The 27,146-nt window shown below is 33.4% G+C and overlaps 1 protein-coding gene across 1 annotated transcript in view; it reads right to left on the bottom strand.

Moving 5' to 3' along the window:
* The window catches only part of CDH9 (cadherin 9), a 166,469-nt gene that overhangs the window by 21,637 nt on the left and 117,686 nt on the right, over positions 1 to 27,146 (bottom strand). Inside the window, exons 3-7 of the mRNA XM_007961266.3 lie at positions 21,854 to 22,148; positions 13,088 to 13,207; positions 12,326 to 12,493; positions 9,336 to 9,523; positions 8,171 to 8,424 (exon numbers count right to left, since the gene is read on the bottom strand). Of these exons, the coding sequence (XP_007959457.2) occupies positions 8,171 to 8,424; positions 9,336 to 9,523; positions 12,326 to 12,493; positions 13,088 to 13,207; positions 21,854 to 22,148 (1,025 nt within the window). The remainder of the gene's footprint in view (positions 1 to 8,170; positions 8,425 to 9,335; positions 9,524 to 12,325; positions 12,494 to 13,087; positions 13,208 to 21,853; positions 22,149 to 27,146) is intronic.

The raw sequence follows: 27,146 nt of genomic DNA, 5'->3' as shown, positions 1-27,146 counted from the left end.
GGAAAAAAGCAGCAGCACCAGTCAGGGGCTTATAGGTAAAATTCCCATATCCTTGGGACAGAGCACCTGGGGGAAGGGGTGGCTATGGGCACAGCTTCAGCAGACATAAAAGCTCCTGCCTTTCAGGTCAGGAGAAAGCAGCAGATTTCCCAGAACAGCATTCTTATAAGGGATAGACTGCCTCTTCAAGTGGGTCCCTGACTCCCATGCCTCCTGACTAGAAGACAACTCCCAGCAGGGGTCGATAGACACTCATACAGGAAAGCTCCAGCTGGCATCTGGTGGTGCCTTTCTGGTACAAAGCTTCCAGATGAAGGAACAGGAAGCAATCTTTGCTGTTCTGCAGCCTCCACTGGTGATAATCAGGCAAACAGCATCTGGGGTGGACCTCCAGCAAACTCCAGCAGACCCATAGCAGAGGCTCCTGACCGTAGAAGAAAGGCTAACAGAAAGGAATAGAATCAACATCAACAAAAAGTACATCCACACAACAACACCATCTGTTGATGACCATCATCAAAGACCAAAGGTAGATACCTCCACAAAGATGAGGAATAAACATTGCAAAAAGGCTGAAATTTCCAAAAACCAGAATGCCTCTTCTCTTCCAAAGGACCACAACTCCTCTCCAGCAAGGGAACAAAACTGAACAGAGAATGAGTTTGACTAATTGACAGAAGTATTGTTCAGAAGGTGGGTAAAACTCCACTGAGTTAAAGAAGCATGTTCTAACCCAATGCACGTTAGCTAAGAACCTTGAAAAAAGGTTAGAGGAATTGCTAAGTAGAATAACCAGTTTAGAGAAGAACATAAATGACCTGATGGAACTGACAAACACAGCATGAGAACTGCATGAAGCATACACAGGTATCAATAGCCGAATCGATCAAATGGAAGAAAGGATATTAGAGGTTGAAGATCAACTTAGTGAAATAAAGCATGAAGACAAGATTAGAGAAAAAAGAATGAAAATGAATGAGCAAAGCCTCTAAAAAACATGGGATTATGTGAAAAGACCAAACCTATATTTGATTGGTGTACCTGAAAGTGACGGGGAGAATAGAACCAAGGTGGAAAACACTCTTCAGGATATTATCCAGGAGAACTTCACCAAATTAGCAAGACAGGCCAACATTCAAATTCAGGAAATACACAGAACACCACAAAGATACCCCTCGAGAAGAGCAACCCCAAGACACATAATCACCAGCTTCACCAAGGTTGAAATGAAGGAAAAAATGTTAAGGACATCCAGAGAAAAGGTAGGGTTACCCACAAAGGGAAGCCTATCAGACTAACAGCAGAGCTCCCTGAAGAAATTCTACAAGCCAGAAAAGAGTAGGAGCCAATATTCAGCATTCTTAAAGAAAAGAATTTTCAACCCAGAATTTCATATCCAGCCAAACTAAACTTCATAAACAAAGGAGAAATAAAATACTTTACAAACAAGCAAATGTGAACAGATTTTGTTACCACCAGGCCTGCCTTACAAGAGCTCCGGGAGGAAGAACTAAATATCAAAAGGAAAAATCAGTACCAGCCACTGCAAAAACATACCAAATTCTAAAGGCCATCGACATTATGAAGAAATTGTACCAACTAATGGGCAAAATAACCAGCTAGCTTCATAATGACAGGATAAAATTCACACATAAGAATGCTAACCTTAAATGTAAATGGGCTAAATGCCCCAATTTAAAGACACAGACTGGCAAATTGGATAAAGAGTCAAGACCCATAGGAGTGATGTACTCTGGAGACCCATCTCACATGCAAAGACACACATAAGCTCAAAATAAAGGATGGAGGAATATTTACCAAGAAAAAGGAAAGCAAAAAAAAATAGCAGGGATTGCAATCCTAGTCTCTGATGAAACAGACTTTAAACCAACAAAGATCAAAAAAGACAAAGAAGGGCATTACATAATGGTAAAGGGATAAATGCAAAAAGAAGAGCTAACTATTCTAAATATATATGCACCCAAAACAGGAGCACCTGGATTTATAAAGCAAGTACTTAGAGACCTACAAAGGGACTTAGATTCCCATACAATAATAGCGGGAGACATTAACACACCACTGTTAATATTAGACAGATCAATAAGACAGAAATTTAACAAGGATATTCAGGAATTGAACTCAGCTCTGCACCAAGCAGATCTAAGAGGCATCTACAGAATTCTCCACTCCAAATCTACAGAGTATACATTCCTCTCAGTACCACATTGTACTTATTCAAAAATTGACCGCATAATTGGAAGTATAACACTCCTCAGCAAATGCAAAAGAATGGAAATCACAACAGTCTCTCACAACACAATGAAATCAAATTAGAACTCAGGATTAAGAAACTCACTCAAAACCACACAACTACATGGAAACTGAACATCCTGCTCCTGAATAACTACTGGGTAAATAATGAAATGAAGGCAGAAATAAATAAGTTATTAGAAACCAATAAGAACAAAGACACATGTAACAGAATCTCTGGGACACAGCTAAAGCAGTATTTAGAGGGAAAATTATAGCACTAAATGCCCACAGGAGAAAGTGGGAAAGAGCTAAACTTGACACACTACCATCACAATTAAAAGAACTAGAGAAGCAAGAGAAAGCAAATTCAAAAGATAGCAGAAAACAAGAAATACCTAAGATCAGAGCAAAGCTGAAGGAGATAGAGACATAAAAAATCACTGAAAAAATCAATTAATTGAAGAGCTGTGTTTTTGAAAAGATTAAAAAATAGATGGACCACTTGCCAGACTAATAAAGAAGAGAGAAGAATCAAACAGACACAATAAAAAATGATGAAGGGGATATATCCAGTGATCCCACAAAAATACAAACTACCATTAGAGAATACTATAAAAACCTCTATGCAAATAAACTAAGAAATCTAGAAGAGATTGATAAATTCCTGGACACATACACCCTCCAAAGACTAAACCAGGAAGAAGGCGAATCCCTGAATAGACCAATAACAAATTCTGAAATGCATGCAGCAATTAATAACCTGCCAAACATAAAAAGCCCAGGACTAGGCAGATTCACAGCCAAATTCTACCAGAGGTACATAGAGGAGCTGGTATCATTCCTTCTGAAACTATTGCAAACAATAGAAAAAGAGGGAATCCTCCCAACTCATTTTATGAGGCCAGCATCTTTCTGATAACAAAACATGGCAGAGACACAACAAGAAAAAGAAAAATTCAGGCCAATAACTCTGATAAACATTGATGTGAAAATCCTCAATAATATACTGGCAAACTCAATGCAGCAGCACATCAAAAAGCTTATCGATCACGATCAAGTTGACTTCATCCCTGGGATGCAAGGCTGGCTCAATAAGTACCAATCAATAAAGTAAGCCATCACATAAACAGAACCAAAGACAAAAGCCACACAATTATCTCAACAGATGCAGAAAAGGTCTTCAATAAAATTCAGCACCCCTTCATGCTATAAACTTTCAATAAACTAGGTATGGATGGAACGTAACTCAAAATAAAAAGAGCTATTTATGACAGATCCACAGCCAATATCATACTGAATGGGCAAAAGCTAGAAACATTACCCTTGAAAACAAGCGCAAGACAAGGATGTCCTCTCCCACTACTCCTATCCATTCAACATAGTATTGGAAGTTCTAGCCAGGGCAATTAGCCAAGAGAAAGGAATAAAGCGTATTCAAATAGGAAGAGAGGAAGTCAAATTGTGTCTGTTTGCAGATGATATGATTGTATATTTAGAAAACCCCATCATCTCAGCCTCAAAACTCCTTAACCTGATAAGCAATTTCAGCAAAGTCTGAGGATACAAAATCAATGTGCAAAAATCACAAGCATTCCTATACACCAATAACAGACAGAGAGCCAAATTATGAGTGAACTCCCATTCACAACTACTGCAAAGAGAATAAAATACCTAGGAATACAGCTTACAAGGGATGTGAAGGACCTCTTCAAGGAAAACTACAAATCACTGCTCAAGGAAATAAGGGAGGACACAAACAAATGGAAAAACGTTCCATGCTCATGGATAGGAAGAATCAGTATCGTGAATATGGCCATACTGCTCAAAGTAATTGATAGATTCAATGCTATCCCCATCAAGCTACCATTGACCTTCCTCACAGAATTAGAAAAAACAAGTTTAAATTTCATATGGAACCAAAAAAGAGCCCTTACAGCAAAGACAATCCTAAACAAAAATAACAAAGCTGGAGGCATCACGCTACCTGACTTCAAACTATACTACAAGGCTTCAGTAACCAAAACAGCATGGTACTGACACCAAAACAGATATATAGACCAATGGAACAGAACAGAGCCCTCAGCAATAATTCCACACATCTACAGACATCAGATCTTTGATAAACCTGATAAAAACAAGAAATGGGGAAAGGAGTCCCTATTTAATAAATGGTGTTGGGAAAACTGGCTAGCCGTATGCGGAAAACTGAATCCAGATCCTTTCCTTACACCTTATACAAAAATTCACTCAAGATGGATTAAAGACCTAAACGTAAGAACTAAAACCATAAAAACCCTAGAAGAAAACCTAGGCAATACCATTCAGGACATAGGCGTATGCAAAGACTTCATGACTAAAACACCAAAAGCAATAACAACAAAAGACAAAATTGATAAATGGGATCTAATTAAACTAAAGAGATTCTGCACAGGAAAAGAAACTACCATCAGAGTGATCAGGCAAACCACAGAATGGGAGAAAATTTTTGCAATCTATCTATCTGACAAAGGGCTAATATCCAGAATCTACCAAAATGTAAACACATTTACAAGAAAAAAATGAACAATCTTATCACAAGGTGAGTGAAGGATATGAACAGACAGTTCTCAAAAGAAGACATTTACGTGGTCAACAAACATATGAAAAAAAGCTCATTATCACTGGTGATTAGAGAAATGCAAATCAAAAACCACAATGAGACACCATCTCACACCAGTTAGAATGGCAATCATTAAAAAGTGAGGAAGCAACAGATGCTGGATAGTATGTGGAGAAATAGGAATACTTTTACACTTTTGGTGGGAACGTAAATTAGTTCAAACATTGTGGAAGAAAGTGTGGCAATTCCTCAAGGATCTAGAACCAGAAATACCATTTGACCCAGCAATCCCACTACAGGGTATATACCCAAAAGATTATAAATCATTCTACTATAAAGACATATACATATGTGTGTTTATTGTATCACTATTCACAATAGCAAAGACTTGGAACCAACCCAAATGTCCATCAATGATAGACTGGATATACACCATGAAATAGTATGCAGCCATAAAAATAATGAGTTCATGTCCTTTGTAGGGACATGGATGAAGCTGGAAACCATCATTCTCAACAAATTAACACAGGAACAGAAAACCAAACACCACATGTTCTCACTCATAAATGGGAATTGAACAATGAGAACACATGGACACAAGGAGGGGAACATCACATACCAGGGCCTGTCGGGGGTTGGGGGACCTAGGGGAGGGATAGCAGCATTAGGAGAAATACCTAACGTAGATGACGGTTTGATGGGTGCAGCAACCCACCCTAGTACATGTATATCTATGTAACAAACCTGCCAGTTAAACACATGTATCACGTAACTTAATGTATAATTTTTTTTAAAAGAAAAAATATAAGTAAAATAATATAAAACCAGAAGTTAGATTTTTTTGAGAAAATAAATAAATTTCAAAAAATTTTGTCATACTGATCAGGATAAAGCAGAGAAAAGTTAACGATATTAAAGATAGCTTTCATCACTACAGATATCAAAAGCATAATGTGAAAATATTTTGAACAACTTAATGTTAATACATTTGACAACTTAGATGAGATTTACAAATTTCCTGAGAGATAAAAATTAAAAACAAAACTTAACTCATTAAATAATTAGATAACCAGAATAATTCTGAAACTACTAGAGAAATAAAATACATAGATACAACTCATATAAAAAACAAAATTACAGCCCCAAATATTATCACTTTTAAATCCTACCAAACATTAAGAAAACATTCTAATTCTATGCAAACTCTTTCAGAAAATTAAAGAGCATATTATATATCCTACTGTATTCTATGAAGCAGTATTTTCATTATCCCAAATTTAGACCAAAACATTATAGAAAAACAAAACTATAGAAGAGTATCCTTTATAAGCATAATGCAAAAGTGACTAAGTGGCTAATCTATTTTATAAAATAAACAGCCTTGGTGACCTAGAAGGGGCATCATGCCTCTTGCAAGGTGCCCAGCATTTACTGAACTCCTAATAAGCAAATATGCTAGATGAATGAAGAAAAGATAACGTGGATTATTATGAAGATTTGGTCTCATTCAGACTCAAAAATGTTCAATTGTCCAGCAATAACATGGCTCATCATCTAAGCTGATAAAATGTCATTGTTTACAGTTTTCTGACAATGTGTGATTGCACTGAAAAAAGTTACAATCGATTACTTCTAAAATGAATGTAGGATTTCTAGCATAGACATATGGTGCAACAGACACTAAGGAGAAATAAAGACACAACCAACGTTGATGATTTTTTTGAAACATGACAAAAACTATAAAACACAGACACTTATTGAGCATTTGTAGCTACTGGTATGACTAACCCCTTGTCCTTTAAAAAAGAGATGAATACTTATTTCCATTTCAGTACTGCAGAAAATGTAAAAATAATTTACACTTTTTTCTAATAAACCCTCAAACAAAAGACACCAACAAGCCCTCATATACCATTTCAATAAAACACAAATATACATTGCTTTGGATATGAACATGCTAGTGCATATACATTGATCATTGGACAGCTAGATTAATTTTTCATTTTATTTCAAGAGTTTTACTTTAAGCAATATGAACATTTTAAACTAAGCATTTTATGTATTATGGTAAAAATCCTGCCAGACTAAAATAATCCCCAATAATAACAAGAAGGTGTGTTTCAAAATGATGTTAAACAATATAACAAATACATAATTTGATACTGATAATTTATTTTTTAAAAACAGATGTTCAGTGAATGATACGGTAATAAACCTAAAATTAACCCTAATTTTCAAGCTAATGTAAGCTCTAGGCATTAACTACACATTAGATTTTATGGACTGTTTCTTAATTACAAAGGTTAACATGTTCTCAATCTCACCAACAAATTAAATTATCATTAAAATATATTTAGTGCAGCAATTTGCTTTGTAAATTAACATATTTGGATAGTCCTAAAATGAAAATTAAATGGTTATATATTTAGCGTTGTGATTATTAATTTGCTATGTGTAAAGGACAACATGAAATGAATTTAACCATTTATTTTCCCTAACTGAATTTTAAGCAAAGTAGAATTTTAGATAATTTATTAGCTGCATATTTAACAGATGAATGTATTGTCTATCTCTTCAGCTGTCTATATGTCCCTCCACACATCCACCTATCATTATCCATCCCATGCATTAATCTGTATATGCCCCAACTACATTTAAATTCCCCTTTGAACAATATATGAGATTCATTTATGTTTCTGACATATTTAAAGCCTTTAAGATGGTGAAAACTATTCAAAATTTGGAAAGATATACTACACAAATTAATACCTTTACCTTTCTTATTGACTTAAATGTCATTATCTCTTCAGCAATACTCTGTTATGAGAATATAATTGACATAATATTCTTCAAAAAATTTGATATGTGTTAGGCCTCAGTAACAATTTTCAAAAGAAAATCATAATTTATAGGAAAACTTTTTTTCTAATTTATTTATTTAGTTCATTATTTACGTCAACTTTTATTTAACCAAGAAGGATAATGAGACAAGGACTACAGCAAGGATAAAAGTATTAAAATCATTGACTCTGGCATTAAACTGCTTGGTTCTTACACTCAGCTTTGCTAATAAACAATGGGCAAGTTACTTAAGTGCTTGGAACCTCAGTTTTATCATCTCCAAAAAACGTTTACAGTACTATCTACCTTGTACCCAGGGCATTTCAAAGAGAGCCAAGCTAAGAATCTGTGCTCTGGAAGTATTCGGTATTATTACTGTGCTTGATTATACATTGTGCAACCATTTTTTCACACAGTTTGTATATAGTGAGATTATTATATTTCTAAAAACATAATAAATGTTTTCAAAGTACTTACTTTATTAAATTGTTCCTGGCATCTGGGTCATACGCTGTAACCTGTCCAATGATACTGCCCTCCTTTACATCTTCATCTACTTCTATCAAGTAAGAGACTTTACTGAACACAGGAGGTTCATCTATATCTTCCACAGATATTTTGACCACAGCTGTGTCTTTGAAAGGTCCCAGGTGCAAGAATCGTGGATCAGGGTGAGTGTTACTTGCATCCACTCTTAAAGTGTAGAGCATTTGATTTTCAAAATCTAAATTCTGAAGTTAAATAAAATAAAAGAAGTTAGCGTAATTCAGAAGCTATGACAACGGAAGACTATTTCAAAGTTTAATAGCCAGCGATCATGATTATACCAACAATTCTGTTTAAATGACTTTCTCAATGGTTGCTTTATAGGTAATGCAATAAGTTTATAAATATGTGTTTTGCCATACACTTATTCACAGAGGGTTAACTTAGTATAATGGCATACACATTGATTTTGACTCTCACTTAGTAATATGCTTCATTTTTTTTGGTGACATGTAAATGAAGTATTATCTAATGGATTTATATAATATGTGTTATCATTACTAAAGTTACACAGTAACAATCAGAAGAAAAATATAAAATAGAAGTATAGAATAAAACATTTCTATTTCAATTATTTGAGAGCTCGTGGAAAGTAAGATATGCATAAAAAGTGAAATAAGGACAATATGAAATGATACTATTGAGCTGTATTATTAGATGTAAAGATTCAGAATGTTCTCCCACACTGCATTGAAAATCATGGTAACCAATGGAAAACACAGAGCATCTTCAAGTTGTATCTATTTAAATACATCATCACACTTAACAATGAAAATATTTTGAAAAGTACATGAGATAATGATGGCTGCATGTTTATTTTTTCCTCTATGGAGAAATATAAACAAGTACTTTGAAGTTTATCTAATTTTAATTTGACTGTTTTCTAGTGTAAGCATGAGCAACTGAGGTTTTAAGTGTCAATTATGAAGACATTTAACTTGTTTGAAGTGATATCACAACTATTCCCATTTATCTGAAGGATAGACAGCATGTAAAAGATAGGAGAAAATAAATCCCAGGCTTTTTCCCCCTTTACTGAAAAGCAAAAATGAATTATAAAGCACTCAATGAAAAAATGAAGACAGTGAAAGGAAACCTGTTTGACAGTTATAATCCCTTCCTGTGTATCCTTGTCAGTGATGACATCGAACATGTCTGCACCATCTCCTTCAGCAATTCTATACTCCATCTCTGCATTTTCCCCCACGTCAGGGTCATTGGCTTTTATCCTTCCAAGATGAGTTCCAAGAGGTACAGACTCAGGAGAATTAAATTGATACGTACCTATAAATTAAATAAGAGCTGTTTTGACATTTCATCTTTAGATAACAACATTCTTTCATTTCCTCTGCATTTTTAACTTAAATACATTAATTTTAAATAGGCAGAGTTTTTATCATATTGAATTATAAGCTGTCAAAATTATATATCTATTAATTTGGAAAAATAATTTATAAAACAGAACACTCTCATTTTGTAAATGAGAAGTGTAAGTCCCAGAAAAAAAATTAGAGAATGTCCCAAGGTTATTTATACTACAGATGGTAGGCCTGATATAAGAATCCAGTAGTTTTGACTTAAAAGAACATGAAAAACAATTATTTACTGCTCATCTGGGGCTTTTAAAACAGTCATCACACTTTTTTGCATGTATTCAGTTACATTTTTAAAATCCATTTATTATTTTATTCAGGAATAAAAAATAATGCCCTACAGACCAATGTTTCTTTTTTATTTTTATTTATTTATTTATTTATTGCCTGTTTGTTTAAGTTTTAATATATTTTAGTGGGTCATGGATTTTTCTATTTTTTTGTAAGTTCACGCAAATATTATATTATATTCTGGTATCCCTAAAAGCATTTTAGTTTGTGGCTACCTATTCAAGACACAATAGGAAAAAAAAAAAAAAAAAAAAAAAAACTTTAATGTTAATGAAGGTCAGAAATATTTTTAAACATTTACAATACGCTGCAGTCTATACAAGGTCAAAGGGCTTATATGCTAATTTATTTAATCCTCACACTAGTCCTCAAAGGACCAATTTAGCTGTATCATCTTCAGGGGTAGGCCTTAAGGAAATTACCCTGCAGACTTGGGAAAGGGAGAATGCAAAAACTAATTCTTTCTGACTTCAAAGTCTATATTCTCTCCAATTGATTTGGTGATTAAGAATATGCGTATATGGCCGGGCGCGGTGGCTCAAGCCTGTAATCCCAGCACTTTGGGAGGCCGAGACGGGCGGATCACGAGGTCAGGAGATCGAGACCATCCTGGCTAACACGGTGAAACCCCGTCTCTACTGAAAAATACAAAAAACTAGCCGGGCGAGGTGGCGGGCACCTGTAGTCCCAGCTACTTGGGAGGCTGAGGCAGGAGAATGGCGTGAACCCGGGAGGCGGAGCTTGCAGTGAGCCGGGATCGCGCCACTGCACTCCAGCCTGGGCGACAGAGCGAGACTCCGTCTCAAAAAAAAAAAAAAAAAAAAAAAAAAAAAGAATATGCGTATATAAATCCAATTGCCTGGGCTTGAATTCTGACCACCTGGCCAGTTAGTTAAATTCTCTAAACTTTGATGTCTGCATCTAAGAAACAAGGATGATAATGATAGTAATTCACTCATAGGTTTGTTTTAGGGATGACATAAATTTAGCTCTGGGTCTAGTCCTTAACTATTGTAGTTCCAGAGTTTTGTTAACATTATTATAGATAGCAGAATTACAGAATGTCAAGTTAAAACTGCATCGAGTATTACTCTTTATAAAGGAATATGAATGCAAAGTTTAGGTTTATGTTATTTCGGCTTATTATTTATGTTCTCGGCAAACTTTATCGTTTTACATATATCATATAAATATATCCACCAATCAAAGCTCGATAAAACATTTTAAATATAATTGGCCTGGAAAACTGTTTTGCTGTATTGAGATTAGTGGTATGAATTTAAGTATCAGCTTTTAATTGAATATTTCGAAATAGGACTCCTTATATATTTATTCTTTGCAAAATAACAAATTTCAGCAGAAAATGGAAATCTTTTTCTGCAGCACGTCATGAAATGCAAAGCATCCATGGTTTAATGTCTATCTTAAAATGGTGACAACTGAAAGAGTGTTAACTGATGTAATCTTCATAACTTGGTAACAGAGATATTACCAAACTTGAATATGTCTAAAATGCCCTCACAAATGTGGTAAACCATAACTCTATGGGTCACTAGGAAAATAGAAAAATAATGCTAAATAAGCCAATCTGCGTTGATATTTTTAAAATATCAAGAAGTCTGTGTTTCACAATCAATTAGATAAGAGATTTTAAGTTTTACGTGCAAACAAGGTAGCTGAGGTAAGACAAGTGAGAGACACAGGATTTGAATCCAGATAGCCAGACATGAGAGTCCACACTCCTAATCAGGAAGAGGATCCAAAGGAAAATGTTAAGACAATCTTAGTGAATGTTGAGAAAGGAAGTGTGGAAAACTTTATAATGCTTCAAAATTAGAAAAGTTAATTAAAAAGTTGCCAGAGAGGCAGGGCACGGTGGCTCAAGCCTGTAATCACAGCACTTTGGGAGGCCGAGGCGGGCGGATCACAAGGTCAGGCATTCGAGACCAGCCTGGCCAACATGGTGAAACCCCGTCTCTACTAAAAATACAAAAATTAGCCAGGTGTGGTGGTGCTCACTGCTAATCCCAGCTACTCAAGAGGCTGAGGCAGGAGAATTGCTTGAACCCAGGAGTCAGTGGTTGCAGTGAGCCGAGATCACACCACTGCGCTACAGCCTGGGCGACAGAGTGAGACTCTGTCTCAAAAAAACACAAAAAAACAAAAAAACAAAAAAACTTGCCAGAGAAGCTTAATCCTTTGTTTTCTCCCACTACATACCCCCCAAAATGATGAAAATAATCACCATCACTCTATTTGTGGGAAATTGTGATTTTTTTTCTTTTGGTAGAGGAATGGATTGTGGTTTTTCCTTTATGCATCAACCAATAGCAAAACTACTAGCATGAAGCATGAATATTAAACTCGGCTACTAGTGTGTTTGAGAAGTTTTCGGACATGAGATCACTGAAACATTCCTTACTCTGGGGAAATCGAGGAGGGTTGTTGTTGACATCTGTCAGCGTGATGTTCACTGTGGTGGTTCCAGAAAGGCCTCCCATCTGGCCGCCCATGTCTTTGGCCTGTATAACAACCTGGTACTGCTCTCTATTTTCTCTGCTCATGTCTGGTAATGCAGTTTTTATTATGCCTTTTGGAAAAAGCAGACGAAAGTTTTGCAATTAAATCGCTGAGTTTTAAAATTAATAAGCTAGACAAGATTCATTTTACAGAAGTTGATTATAACAAACATAAAATGTCAATGTATTTAAATACATCTTTCAATCCATAACTACTTTAACATAATTCACAGAACAGGAAGGATTTTGCCATGGGCTATTGTTCATGAAATGGGTTTTGCTAAATCAATGTATTTATTTTTTTGATTACAAAAATTAACTTCAGTCAAAAATCTTTCGACAAATACGGTTGTTTAATTTTGATAATTGTCACATTCAAGGTGTAAGTATTCTCTATGCCACATAATGTGCTGAATCTCTGTGAAATTTTGTATTTAGTGTTTCAGATTTAAACCCAATGAATAATAGTTTAAAGAGCTAAGGGTTCAAATAAGTTATTAAAATAATAGAAAGTTTACATTTGTTCACATTCAATAATGAGAGGAAACAAACAGAAACATGAAACTGAATGAATAATGATTTTAAAATATTTTTAAAATCTCTAAATTAATTATGCATCTTAAAGTATTGTACAATAAGAAATTGACCAAGTTTAAATGTTGTACCTGATTCTGGGTCCACTGAAAAATATGGCTGTCCTTGCAATATGCTATAGACCACTTTGGCACTATTTCCATAGTTGGCGTCATCTGCATCTGTTGCAGTTACTTGTATAACAGATGTACCTACATGAAACCCCATCCCCAAACAGAGACATTTACATACTTCCAAATTTGAAATAATCTTTCTTAAAAATATGTTGCTGTCAGTGTTTTGTATTAGACAATGTTGTATGTTGGAAGAAATTTATTTAGATACTTCCCCAAAAAAGTTACTTTTCTTTCTCATTTTCTATATACTTGAGTGTTTCTTAATTTTTTAATCTAAGAAAAGTATCAAAATATATTTATCAGTAAGGTGAATATAATGAGATTGATTAATACATTGCATTTTTAATTGATTGGAAATGTTTTAGGGCAAACATTCTTAAAATGAATATAACGCACATGAAATTTGTAATTTAATACATTTGCTGCTAACTGGAAACATGTATTTAAAAGATGAATCTAACATTTTTTAACCTGCTACTGCTTTTTACTCTGATATATTTGACTGTGAATGGTAAATAAAATAAAAAATAAAGTGACAATTTCTATGAAAAAACAAACCAAAATGCTGTAAAGTTGACTTGCAAGATATTTTTTGTTCCCAAGATATATCTAATTATGAAGAGCCTATGCTTCTCTTTTAAATATATATACTCTGGTTGCTTATGATTACCCTTATTGATATGCTGCATAATACTGGTTATTTGATGCACATTTGTAAATCATTATTCTCCAAAAAGAAGCTGTAGGGTGTGTAATTCTGTGTCACAATCGATACTGCAATTTAAGCTTACTGTCTAATTTCATATCATTAAATTTAAATTATGCTAAATTTTGTTTCAAATCTTTCAAAACATAGAAGTGCTTTAAAAGCAGGGATCAACATAATAAAATATATTGATGAATTTTTCAAATTATTTTTTTCTGAATTTCTATAAAGATTCAAAGCATGGTTCTAACATCACCCTTAGCTGAAGCCTACTATGTGTGCCCTTGGACAAAGCTACATTGTAGGACATTTTTCAGTATATTTTACATAATTTCTAAAAGTTTGAGTCTGACTCTTACACACATTTTAAAGTTTTTGAAAACAAGAAGATTCCATATTGACTCTACCACCTAATTTAATAGCCCACATACATGACACACTCAATAACTTGTCTAATTGAATTACGGTGGATGTTTCTCAAATGTCGTGTGTATATGTGTACGCCGATTCCAAAAATTAATATATAGTAATTAAGATCAATATTGACAGCTCATTTCCTGTCAATATATTTGAATGTTAACACATGAATTGAGCAAGACTTTTTAATGTTTTCTCAGAATTAATTAGCATAACGATGACAACTTGAGCTCATTCTCTTGAGGCCCCTGTTTTCTCAACTGTAATGGAATTGATGTGTCCTGTGAGTGAATGGAAACATTACATATTTACTTAATCCATCCCAGTTGTAAGCTTTTGTCATTAAAAAATTATCCACCCATGTGTTTATTAGATGAAAGCAAAAATGATAAAGTGATTTTATTCCCCCCACACAAATCACTTTATGATGTGCAGAAATTCAACAAAGTGTTTTTTTAAAAAAATTTACATGTAATGTCCTTTTTATATAACCCTATATGATATATATTAGAATAAATGTGGTTTTCACAATTGGAGGTTATTGAAATATGAATTATTAAGCATTACCAATATGCTGAAAGTACAAGTAGTTCGTTCATCAATTTTAGGACGTTTCTGGAATTACCCCTTTTATTTTTCTTTTAACGTGAGCATTACTGTAAGCTTTCATAATGGGTACAGGTAAAAACAATCTTCTATATTTATTTGACTCTTTCAAATAATATTTTTGTGGAATTTTAGTTTTGATTATTAGCTCTGTTAGTGGATACATGATCTTTGAAGTTACGCCAAGATGCATGACAAAGATAAATAAGTTAATATAAACAACATAAATAAACTCTATGATGTGGCCAAAAAACTGAAAGCACACATGTAAAATACTTGTTCCACCTCTCAGAGCTCTGGTAATACTTAAGAATGCTTTTAAACACTGGTAGTCACTGATAAAATATCATTGATATGTTGTTTTTTAGCAAACTGAGAGACAGTGTGTTGGATTATAGGGAATAAACCGTTATAGTTTTTTCAGAAGTATAATGACTCTTTACACAGTTAAAAGTATTTAGTAATAAAATTAAATGGAAAATGGTTTATATGTTTTATGTTAATTTTATAAATGTTTGTTTATAAAGAAAAAATAAAAGAGAATACACATGGAAATTTACATCCCTCTAAATTTTCCAAAATATGTATAAATTTTATTTGTTCTTTAGTTATTTAAAATAAATATTTTATTTTCATATTAAAGATAAAAATATACTAAGTAAAATATAGTGAAACTTGAATGACAAATTTATGTATTGCATCTCATATCAAAGAGATGAACACGATTTTGAGATCATTATTTTTGCAATTCACATTTTTATAAGAGTTTTGCATATATCTTAAATAGAAACTATCTTAAGGAATCAAAGAAGTTTACTGTAATTCTTAATTCATTATTTACTTAACTATATAATTAATAATCTTTAGGAAAAATTCCAAAGACTTTTTGTAAATCGTGAAGAAATGTTAAAAGCCAATAAATAAATAACTTGGTGGCTAAAGATTTTGGGGAACCAAAAGCATTCCTCTAGATATGGAAGAAAAATTCATCAATATTAGTATTATTATTATTTAAAGATAAGAAAAGTTTAGATTACACAATGTGACCAAGCTATGCCAGTTGGTCTTACATATATATTTACACATATTAGAGGAAGTTAAATCAATTCTGTTTATTACACTATACAAAAATAAACTTCATATACAAAAGAAAAAATCCCTCTATATATTTGTGCCTTATATGCAAATATGAAAATGTTTTGAATCTAGTGTTTGAAATATTTGAAATCGCAAATGTAAATGACCCCGTGACCCCAAAACATAGGCCTCATATCTATCATCCATCTATCATCTATCTATCTATCTATCTATTAATTATCTCTGTAAACTTACAATAAAATATTTATATACGAAGATTGCTTAGACAGTATAAATGTTACTAATTTAAATGGTTTTCTAGACACAGTATTGAGGAGGGGAAATACTGCCTTTACTGCTGTAATAAACAGCAACTCTGTGGCATGGTAATGTCAGAAAATATACATCACAGCCTATTACGTTGTATAACACTTAAAAGCTTTATCTCTCACACACACATTCTCTTTATCTCTATCTATCTATCTTTATTTATATCTATCACCTATCTTTCCGTATGTCTGGAGTGGTTGATATAATGGTAAAGCCAACTAAAGGATAAAGAAACAGAATCACTTTATATACTAGAGGAAACAAAGAAAAAAGGTGAATAGTATGGGCTTTATCTTACCCTGTAGCCTAAGGCCTACCTTTTGAGCACTGTAGAAAACAGACTGGAATATTTTGACTTGGCTCAATGTGAGAATAAGGTAATGAAAGTTACAGAAAGTGAAAAAGGAGTTTATTCTTCACACCTCTCTATGAATCTGGTTTGGATAGAGTCAACTGTTTGCTTCTGCCATAGGGCAATGACAGCCATTAAGTTGAGGACCAGAGGTAAACAGTGCCCTTGACATAAATGTTTGTGCTGTGGGGGCCACTAATAAGAGAAGTGGGGGTGATGTTTTCAGACAGTGTTGTGGAATTATAAGGGGTCCATTAATTAAATGTCAATGAATTCAAATCATGCTTTGTTAGATACAAGTTTATTTTCCTGTGAAATGCAAACTCTTTAAGGGCAGAGTCCATATCTAATTTGTTCAACATTTTATATTTAAAACCCAGCAGAGAATCTAGTGCAAAATCATAAGAACTAACTTTCACAGAATGCTTAATGTAGACTAGGCATAGTTCTCAGCACCTGATTGATTTTTATTACTTTATCTTCATGATACATTTGGGATGTGGGCCTTGGGCAAATAGAAGTTGCTAATGACCACAAACCCGGTGTGTGATAGTGTTGGACTAAGTCTAAGTCCGTTCTAGATACATTTGGTCAAGAAATTTCCTTATAAATACTTTACCAAATGGCCTCTCTCTCTGGTGTTACAAATACAATTGGATACATTATTGAATCCACACGCAGTGAACCTCTGGGACATGAAGAATTCATTGCCTGAGTTATTTTTGCTGTCTGTAAAAAAATTACAAAATGATTCCTGGTTGGGGGTCAAAGTGTTAGGAGGAGGACTGGATAGGTTTTTGAGAGTGAAAGTAAGGGAAATTTCCAGTCACTGAGAAAGGATGCATCCTAAATCACCAAATTTACACAACAAGAATTTGCCTAGGTGAAGACGAAAGCATGCATATGAAGCAAGTTGATAGAAAATATTCAATCAATAATATAATGATCACAAGAAATAAAAAAATACAGAAAGTAGAAATAGAAAAGGAAAATACAAAACGTTGTAATTGAAATGTATCCCATTATCTTTAAATATATATCTTTATATATCTTCCAAATTATGTGTTCTGATTAGAATATGCTAATGCATTTCAGGTTTCATGAGTTTATTGGAGTCATTTTAATTTAACTGAAAATGGGTTGAGCATTTGGCACTAAAAATCCAATGTGAAATATGGCATATGATTGTGACAGACAGAAATTGAAGCAGAAGGAAACAACAAGGGAAGTAGTTGTTGAGAGAGAAGAGGAGGAAACAAATTAAGAAATAAAAATGAATGAAAATAAGCGACAGATAAATGGCGATCACCAGAAAATAGCATTGGAATTTTTTTTTTTTTTTTTTTTTTGAGACGGAGTCTCGCTCTGTCACCCAGGCTGGAGTGCAGTGGCCGAATCTCAGCTCACTGCAAGCTCCGCCTCCTGGGTTTACGCCATTCTCCTGCCTCAGCCTCCCAAGTAGCTGGGACTACAGGCGCCCGCCACGTCGCCCGGCTTTTTTTTTTTTTTTTTTTGTATTTTTAGTAGAGACGGGGTTTCACCGTGTTAGCCAGGATGGTCTCGATCTCCTGACCTCGTGATCCGCCCGTCTCGGCCTCCCAAAGTGCTGGAATTACAGGCTTGAGCCACCGCGCCCGGCCAGAAAATAGCATTGTAAAGAAGGGTAGGTCAATAATAAATAAAACTTATCTTATTCCATAAGACTCTATTTATTAACAAAGCTAATACTGGTAGTCTTTAACTCTTTGATTTAAATGAAAATATCTTGTACTATCTGAAAATAATTTGAGAATTAAATCATTGTGTATTATTTTATTTATAGATGTATTCTTAATTCTTTGATTATGCATCAGATTTAACTGTTAATATATGGGATACACAAGGCATGGCAGAGTTCCTAAATATACTTGTTAGCTTTCCTATGTAAATTGGTTTATTTGGATACATAGCAGTAAAAGAAATCACACCCGTAATAATTATAATTAGTCTTTTATTCTCCTTTAAATAAGATAGGAGAGTTACAATAAAAGATCAACAAAAGTTTAGAAGGTAAAATACATCTACTTTTTATTTAGACATATTTATATGGTTATATATAGTGATATATGTGGTTATATATAGTTTTATATATATATACACAGTTATATATAGATATGTATGTATTAAAATGCAGGGACTTTATCCCCTTATATTCTTATTTAGATTTAATTTGAATGAGAAGGGCATTTGATTTAAAGTAATAAATAAGAAAGATATTAATTTAGAGGAGTTACTCACAATGTAATAAATTAAAATATTTCCAGACTAGATTTTGAATAATAAACATAACTAACAGAGAAAAATAGTAAGGCATTAAAATTGTCCAGCTATCTCTGTAGTATGGTTTGACTATGTTCTCACCCAAATCTCATCTTGAATTGTAACTCCCACAATTCCCATGTGTCATGGGAGGAACCCGATTGGAGGAGACTGAATTATGGGGGCGGGTCTTTTCTGCACCTTTCTCTGGATAGTGAATGAGTCTCAAGACATCTGATGGTTTTAAAAACAGGAGTTTCCATTCACAAGCTCTCTTTCTTTGCCTGCTGCTGTCCATGTAAGACATGATTTGCTCCTCCTTGCCTTCTGCCACAATTGTGAGGCCTCCCCAGACATGTGGAACTGTAATTCCATTAAATCTCTTTTTCTTCCCAGTCTCGGATATGACTTTATCAGCAGCATGAAAATGGACTAATACACTCTGCATCTATTAACTTTTCTTTTTCTTTTTAAAATTAGGCTAGTAGTAAGTTGACCAAGTCAGTTTAATTATTTTGGGCTCATGTTTATTTATTTATTAAAATAGGCAATTAAACCAAGTCTAGTATTTTCTGCAAATGCATATTATATATAATATATTATACATTTATATTTAAGTAATGGAAGTACATACAAAGTTATAGGTGAACCAAAGTGGAAGCAAGTAATATAATGTTAGTATTAGTAATGAAGAATAACGATTGTCCTCTACAAATAGGATTAAAATTTATCTGTATTCTTAAATCTTTATAGTTCCAAAAGCTGCAGCCTTAGCCATACATCTGCCTGCTACTATATTATTTGTCTCATTTCGTGGGAATTTTAGCCATGTAGCGAATGCAACTGACAATGGCTCAAATCCTTGTATTTGCAACCTACATTAATCCGAAGTTGTACTGCTTACACTTTAAAGCTTACGTAAATGAAATATAGATTGTCTTACAGAAAGAGATTTTGTACAATATAAACTACAAAGCATCTTTCATGCATAAACTTATATATTGTATATTTTATTATGAGTGATGAAACCAATGAAAGATTTTAAAAAATACATATATGTATGTGTGTATATATATGTGTGTGTGTGTGTGTTTATTTCAGTTCGATATTGTTACTCAACAAATATTAATAGAACCTAGATGTATTACTATTTCAAATGAGACAAAATACATTCGAATTATTTACACAGGTGACAAATAGCAATACACAGAGTAAAATATAATAGTTCATTAAGTATCAGAAAATAATGTAGGAGAAAATACAGGTTATGGGCGATTAAATATCAATAGTCTCTGATAGGGAAATATTTGCTTTTTTTCACAAAAATGGGGTATTTCTTTGAAATATTTTGAGTATTCACATTTAAAACAATTATTCTTAAAGTTTCTCATATTCAAATATTTCCATTTTCTTAATTATACTTTTTACTTTTCTAAGTATGTGAAATCTTTCTGAGGAAGGACAAGTGAAAGTTTTGTATTGTAAAGTTTCAACATATCTGGTAAAATGATATGTACACAAGAGAAACAATAATATTTTTCAAAAGATACTAAAAAAACAGAAATACTTTAAAATAATAATCAATAGGAAGTTGATGAGTATAATTTTACATGCACCTTAATCTCACATATAAACCCATTAAAAAACAAAACAAAGCAAAACAAAAAGCATGATATGTGTCTAAATTAACCCACTGGTTGTCCTATACAAACCAATCTAGTACTTTCCATGCAACTAAGGTACTGAAAAATATAACAGGAAACATATCCACTCATGTTTTGTATTAGAGCTTTATGATTTCACAGGACTCCTGTCTAATTTGATAAATTCTTTTGTTTTATTAGAGTGAATACCTGAAAGGGCTATTTCAGTTCTATTTAACTGCATTTTCCTCGTTAGATGAGATTTCATTGGAGGTGAGAATAAATAAGTTTTTAAAAAACTCTTGGTTCTTCCTGCTAAATGACATAGTTAACATTTTGTATTAAACATTCAGTGAAAGTGAATAAGTTTGTTTCTCCTTGTATATAAATTATTTTAAACTGAAGCACATATTAGTTAAAAGAATGTCAAAATCATACACTGAAAACTGGTTTTGAAATAGTGTTCAATTAAATTGCATCAAATTTGGGAAATTGGTTGCAGATCTTATAAATTAAGTTTGTATCAGTTATTTTAGAAATATTTTTATGATGTGAATCAGTTCTCATTGTCTCACTAACAAATCTAAACCTTTTATATTAATAGAGTTAAATGTAGTCATACACAGATAAAACTTCGCACAAGTGGCATCTAAAATGGTGGGCAGCCTTAAGAAGTGAAACTATTATTTTCAGTTTGCATAAGCCAATGTTCAGCAGTGGAATGTGCACAAAAATAACGTAAAAAGACTTGTAATCTTGTGATGATGCCGCCAAGTTATTTGATCTTAATTCAGTTGCTTAATCTTTCTGAATCTTGAGTTTCTAATTAACAGAATAGGGATTTAAAGTTCTATTTCTCATGCCTACCACATAAGTTGACTTTAATGATCAAATGAGAAAACATTTCAACAGAAATTTGCCAATTGGGAGCATTGTTATTCAAATAATGCGAGCAAAATTGTCCAAAACTACTGATACAATTATTCTTTTGATTTCTGATAAATATACATTCCACTTGACTGCCATTTGAATGCCAATTGAGTAGAGTTGAGGGTATTGATTGAAATAAAATGAATTATCTGCTATCGATAATAATATTTTATATGAATTACAACATAGCAGAATTAAGATATACAGAAATAAAAACAGAAGAGTTAGTTTAAGCTAAATAGTAGTTTCCAGTTATAACTCTTATTTTGAAAGAGGCCACATACCATAACCACATGTCAATAATGATTACCTGAGCAAACAAACAAATAAAAAGTAGTTTACATGGGTTAGAGTATACCTACCGACTCCAGACATTTCAGGAACACTGGCAGTGTATAAGTCTTTTGTAAATTTTGGCTCATTGTCATTGATATCATGAATTTTAATGATAAATTCTGATTCCGGTTCCACCTGCCGCCCAGTTTTTCTGTCTATAGCCTTGGCACGAAGAATGTACAGAGATTTTTCTTCTCTGTCTAGTTTCTTTGCAGCATGAATGTCTCCTGTATTTTCATCTATAACAAATAGACTGCCAGCCCCATCTCCTGTTAGTATGTACTTTAAATTTCCATCTCCTTTATCTTGGTCAGTGTGAAGCTTTAGAGAGGTAGAAAAGAAGAGTTCTGTAAATATATACATTATCATTACATAAAACATAATTTTGGCACTATCAATTTGTGTCCATATAACAGCTCTGCAATGATTATCTTAATGGTTACCTTGACTTTCACTGTAGGAGGGAGTTAAATATTTCAGTTCTTATTATATTCAAAATTTTTAACAGTTATATTTAGACATCATAAGGGACTAGATTTAAAATAATGTGAAAATTAATACGTATCTGTTAAAACAAAGATATTTATGAATAAAATGTTACCAAGATTTAAAACTGTAGTGCATTAAAAAAAATCCATTAACCTACCTCTCGAGTGTAAAATATTAATTAATGTTGATTACATTTAAAATGACTAAGTTCTAAGATATGATATGAGAAATCTCTGAAATTATTTTAATGACAAGTTTAGAATAGCTACCTTAAGTTTTAACTGATTTTATTCCCCTTGAGTACAGAGTATCTTTGTAAGTGGATCCCTGAAACTGTGGATAGTACTGAACCCCATATATATTATATTTTTTCCTGTATGTACCTTCCTATGGTAAAGTTTAATAAGTTAGGCACAATAAGAGATGAACAATAACTAATGATAAAATGGAACAATTATAACCATATACTGTAACAAAAGTTATGTGAATGGTCTATCTTTCCCTCTCAAAATAGCTTGTTGTTATTTACTGCAGGTAATTGAAATCTCAGAAAGTGAAACCATGATTAAGGAGGAACTACCGTATAACATTGTAGAAGCACAGACTCTGTATTCAGGGAGACTAATCGGAGAGAGAAAGAGATTTGTAATTACTTATTTTCTATGTGACTCTGGGAGAATACTTTTTCAACCACCACGTTCTCATATTTAGGAAATGTTTTATTTTTTGTACCTTTTAAATTTCAAGTAATATAAAACTCACAGCTTGTCCTCTGGCCATATGTACTATGTATTAGGAAAAAAAATAGTATTTTTTTCATAAATTGTGTTCTTTTCATTAATAAATGCCCATCTGTAAAAATAACATCTTAATGTAATAGACTGATAATTGAATATTTAAAACAGACCATGTACTCCTAGAAATTATGAATTGTAAAACAACCTTAAAGATTTTACAATCCTAACACGATTCTGAAATTATAAATTTTTAAAAATTAATTGAAAATAGCAATTGTTTATATCATAAAATCATGGGTACATTATAATATTTTGATATATGCTTATGTTATAAATTAAATCAAACTAATTAATAAATCCGTCACCTCACGTACTTATCTTTTGTTTTTTATGGTAAGAACATTTACAAGGATGTGGATGGAGGTGGGAGATATTGATCAAAGAATGCAAAATTTTATCTATTCAGGAGTAATAAGCTTCAGTGGTCTTTCGCCCTGCATGGTGATTATAATAAATGATAATAAACTGTATATTCAAAATTACCAAGAGAGTAAACTTTAAATTAAACTGGAGTTTTAACTAGCTTATCCCTGCTGTGTTGACTTACATCATATACTTTACAATTCCCATTTACATCCTGCCCTCACCTATTTCTTGAGCACTCCATTTTATCTTTGAATTATTTGACTATTTAAATTCTGTTTTTTAAACATAGCCAAAATTAGAGATGTTTCATGTTTTACACCTCCTTTGCAAGCTCAGCATCAAAATAATTATCACATGTAGCCTTCCCATCTCTGAAATATCTTCTCAAGACATCTGTCTTCATCTCTATGGCTACATCATATCTTTTCCTTCATCTTATCTTCTCTGGACCACCAGAGCAATCTTCTAATCATGCTGCCTCCGCTCTTGCTCTACTCCAAGCAATTTTTCATACCAAAGGGGTGATTTTTCCACATCACAAATGTAGTCATATTAGAATCTAGGTTAAAAATCTTCAAATCACAGCATTTACGAACTATAAAGCTGGAGTCATAAAAACCAGGGTTAGCGTCATGCGTATTTCAGTGTTATATTGGCCATGTGGCTTGCTTGTTTTTAAATGTAATTTATTAAGAAAGTATAATTTTTTTAAATCTTTACTTCTATTGTTATTGTAATTCCTTGAATTCTATGACCTTATTTATACATCCTGGATAATCTGGCCCTGAATCCCAGAGGCATCTCTGCCTCTTTTCCCTCTTGCCATACACTCTATACATAGCAATTGTTTTGTTTTGTCTTTGTGTCTCAGAAGGCCTGTCCTAGCTTTCAAGCCTGATGTTTGCATCTGTTTCCCTCACCTTTTTACACCTTTCCCTTCTTTTTGTATTTTCCTCTAAATGTTTGTCATATCTCATTTTCAATTTCCTCCTTAGGGAGGCCTTTCCTGACTCACTAGATTAGGATGGATGAGCCTGCTCTTGACTTAGATAACATACTTCATTCCCTATCATGATACTCATCACATTTGATGTAATTGTTTACCATGCCCACTAAGCTGTAAAATACATAAGGGAAAGACTGATATTCTTCTATTAAATCATTCAACATGTATTTCTTGAAGACCATAAATACTTCCTCTTTTTTAAAACTAACTTTTCACATAAATACAGTTATAAAAGTCAGATCATAAATAAAACTTGCCTTTTTAACATGAGTTACATCTTATAAATCTCTATGTGTTAACGATACTGTTAATGACTATCTTTCTGAAATGCCTTTTTCAAACCATTTATAATTAATATTTTTATACCTTTATCTTTGCATTACTAGTCATCTTATTTTAAGAGGATAGAAAGACAAAATACATAATTTGATGAAAGGAAACAAATAGCAAAAGATGAAAAAGGTGGATAGGTAGAGAATGTTATGTATTAGAAGCCCAATTACATTACTTTTTAAACATGCTATCATTTTTCAACAGAATTATTTTAGTTTTGCTTTAATGCAGGATTTGTTTGTTTGTTTGTTTTTAGAAATTTGAGAAATTAAACATGTACATACAGGACAAACTAAAAATTTTAAATAAATCTGTAACAGTTAATTTTATGTGTCAGCTTGATTGGGTTGTGGGATGCAGAGATATTCAGTTAAACAATATTCTGGGTGTATTTGTGAGGATGTTTTTGGATGAAATTAATATTTGAATCAGTAGTCTGAATACAACAGATTGGCCTTCTCAATATGTGTGTGTCTCATCCAATCCTTTGAAGATAGGACCCTCTCACAGATAGAGTTCTGAAAAACAAAAAACAAAAAACAAAAAAAAACCACCTTGCTATTGTCAACAGGTAACTGCGTTCTCTTTGAGAGGCAGTCTTGGTCTGCTACTGAGTTAAAAATTGAATATTTAACTACTGTCTATCAATTTACCATGTGATCTGAGTGAGTGTACTATTACCTGACTCACCAAATCATAAAGTTGGACATGCACTACAGAGTTCTATCATCAAATGGATGTTGTATATAGGTGACATGGCCTCAGTAGGCCTTGAAGGCACAAATAAGTTACGTGAAGAAGTAGCACAAATTTCCATGGTCCCCACTCCTTCTCTCTGAGATTTCTGTCTCTCAGACTTCCTCTGTGGCCTCATAGATAATTCCCTGTGATCGGTTTTACTAAATAAAAGAAGGTTCAGGCCTGTTTTGCAGATGGTGCTGCAAAATATGCAGGTACCAACTGAATGTGGACAGCTATAGCATATAGCCCCTTTCTATAACATTTGTGAATAGAAATGATGAAGGGAAACCTTGCTAGTGGCAGAATTTGAGCAATGCTCCTGGTTTTTCACTTTGCTTGGAAGGAGTAATGGCCACCTGTGCAAGTATGTACCAATTCACAGGCTGTGACTAATGGTATGGTTCTATGACTAGGACCTTGGGAAGAGCATGGTTGAAAAATTGGTGATGAGGAAATTTGGGGAAGTGGTATGTGGACAGATCAATCTGAATGGGCAAAAATGTGAACACCCGTGTTCATTTTCACCAAGTGATAACCTCAATCATTTTCACCAAGTGATAACCTCAACATACCAGCAGTTTAATAATGAAGTGGACAGGATAGCCTGTTCTATGAATACCAGCCAGCCTCTTTGCCCAGTCACTTCTGTCATCAGCTGGTGAGCTTATGAATAAAGTGGCTATGATGGCTGGGATGGAAGTTATGCTTGGGATTAGCAATATGAACTTCCATTCACCAAGGTCAGTCTCACTACAGCCACTGCTGAATGCTGAAGCTCTCAGCCATAGAAACCGAAACTGAGCCTTCAATATGACACCATCCCCCAAATGATCAGTCAGCTACATCACGGCAGGATAATTAGATTGGTTGACTCCCATTTTGGAAGAGATAATGTTTTGTCCTTAGTAAATACTAAATAGGCATTTACACTGGATATAGATTTGCCTTCCCTGCAGGCAATATCTCTGCCAAAACTACCATACTTGCGCTTGCAGAATTTGCAGAATGCTTCCTGATATTCCAAATGGCATTGCTTCTGACAAAGGAGCTCATTTCACAGCCAAAAAAAAAAAAAAAAAAAAAAAAAAAATGCATAAATGGGCTCATGCTCAGGGAGTTTCTGACCCCAACATGATCTTCATCACTCTGTGGCAGCCGATTTAATAGAATGATGGAAAGGCCTATTAAAATTTAGTTTCTTTGCCAACTGGTTGGCAATACCTTGCGGAGTTGGGCCAAGGTTCCCTAGAAGGTTGTATATGCTTTGAATTAATGCCTAATATATGGTGCTGTTTTTCCTGTAGCTGGGATTCACAGGTTTAGGAATCAAGACCTAGAAATAAGAGTGACATCATGTGTTATTATCTGTAATGACCCACTAGAAAATTTTGCTTACTCTTTGCACATACTTGTGCTCTGCCGGGTTAGAGGTCTTACCTCCAAAGATAGGAAAGCTGATACTGAAAGATACATCAACAATTTTCTTGAACTGGAAGTAAATAATGCTGCCTAGACACTTTGGGCTCCTCATGCATCTAAGTCAACAGGTAAAGAAGAGAGTTACTGTGCTGGCTGCAGAGATTAAAC

The sequence above is a fragment of the Chlorocebus sabaeus genome, chromosome 4 (genome assembly GCF_047675955.1).
Source record: "Chlorocebus sabaeus isolate Y175 chromosome 4, mChlSab1.0.hap1, whole genome shotgun sequence".
NCBI classification, from domain to species: domain Eukaryota; kingdom Metazoa; phylum Chordata; class Mammalia; order Primates; family Cercopithecidae; genus Chlorocebus; species Chlorocebus sabaeus.
The sequence above is the reverse complement of the archived record's forward strand: the minus strand, read 5'-3'. Positions and strand labels throughout refer to the sequence as shown.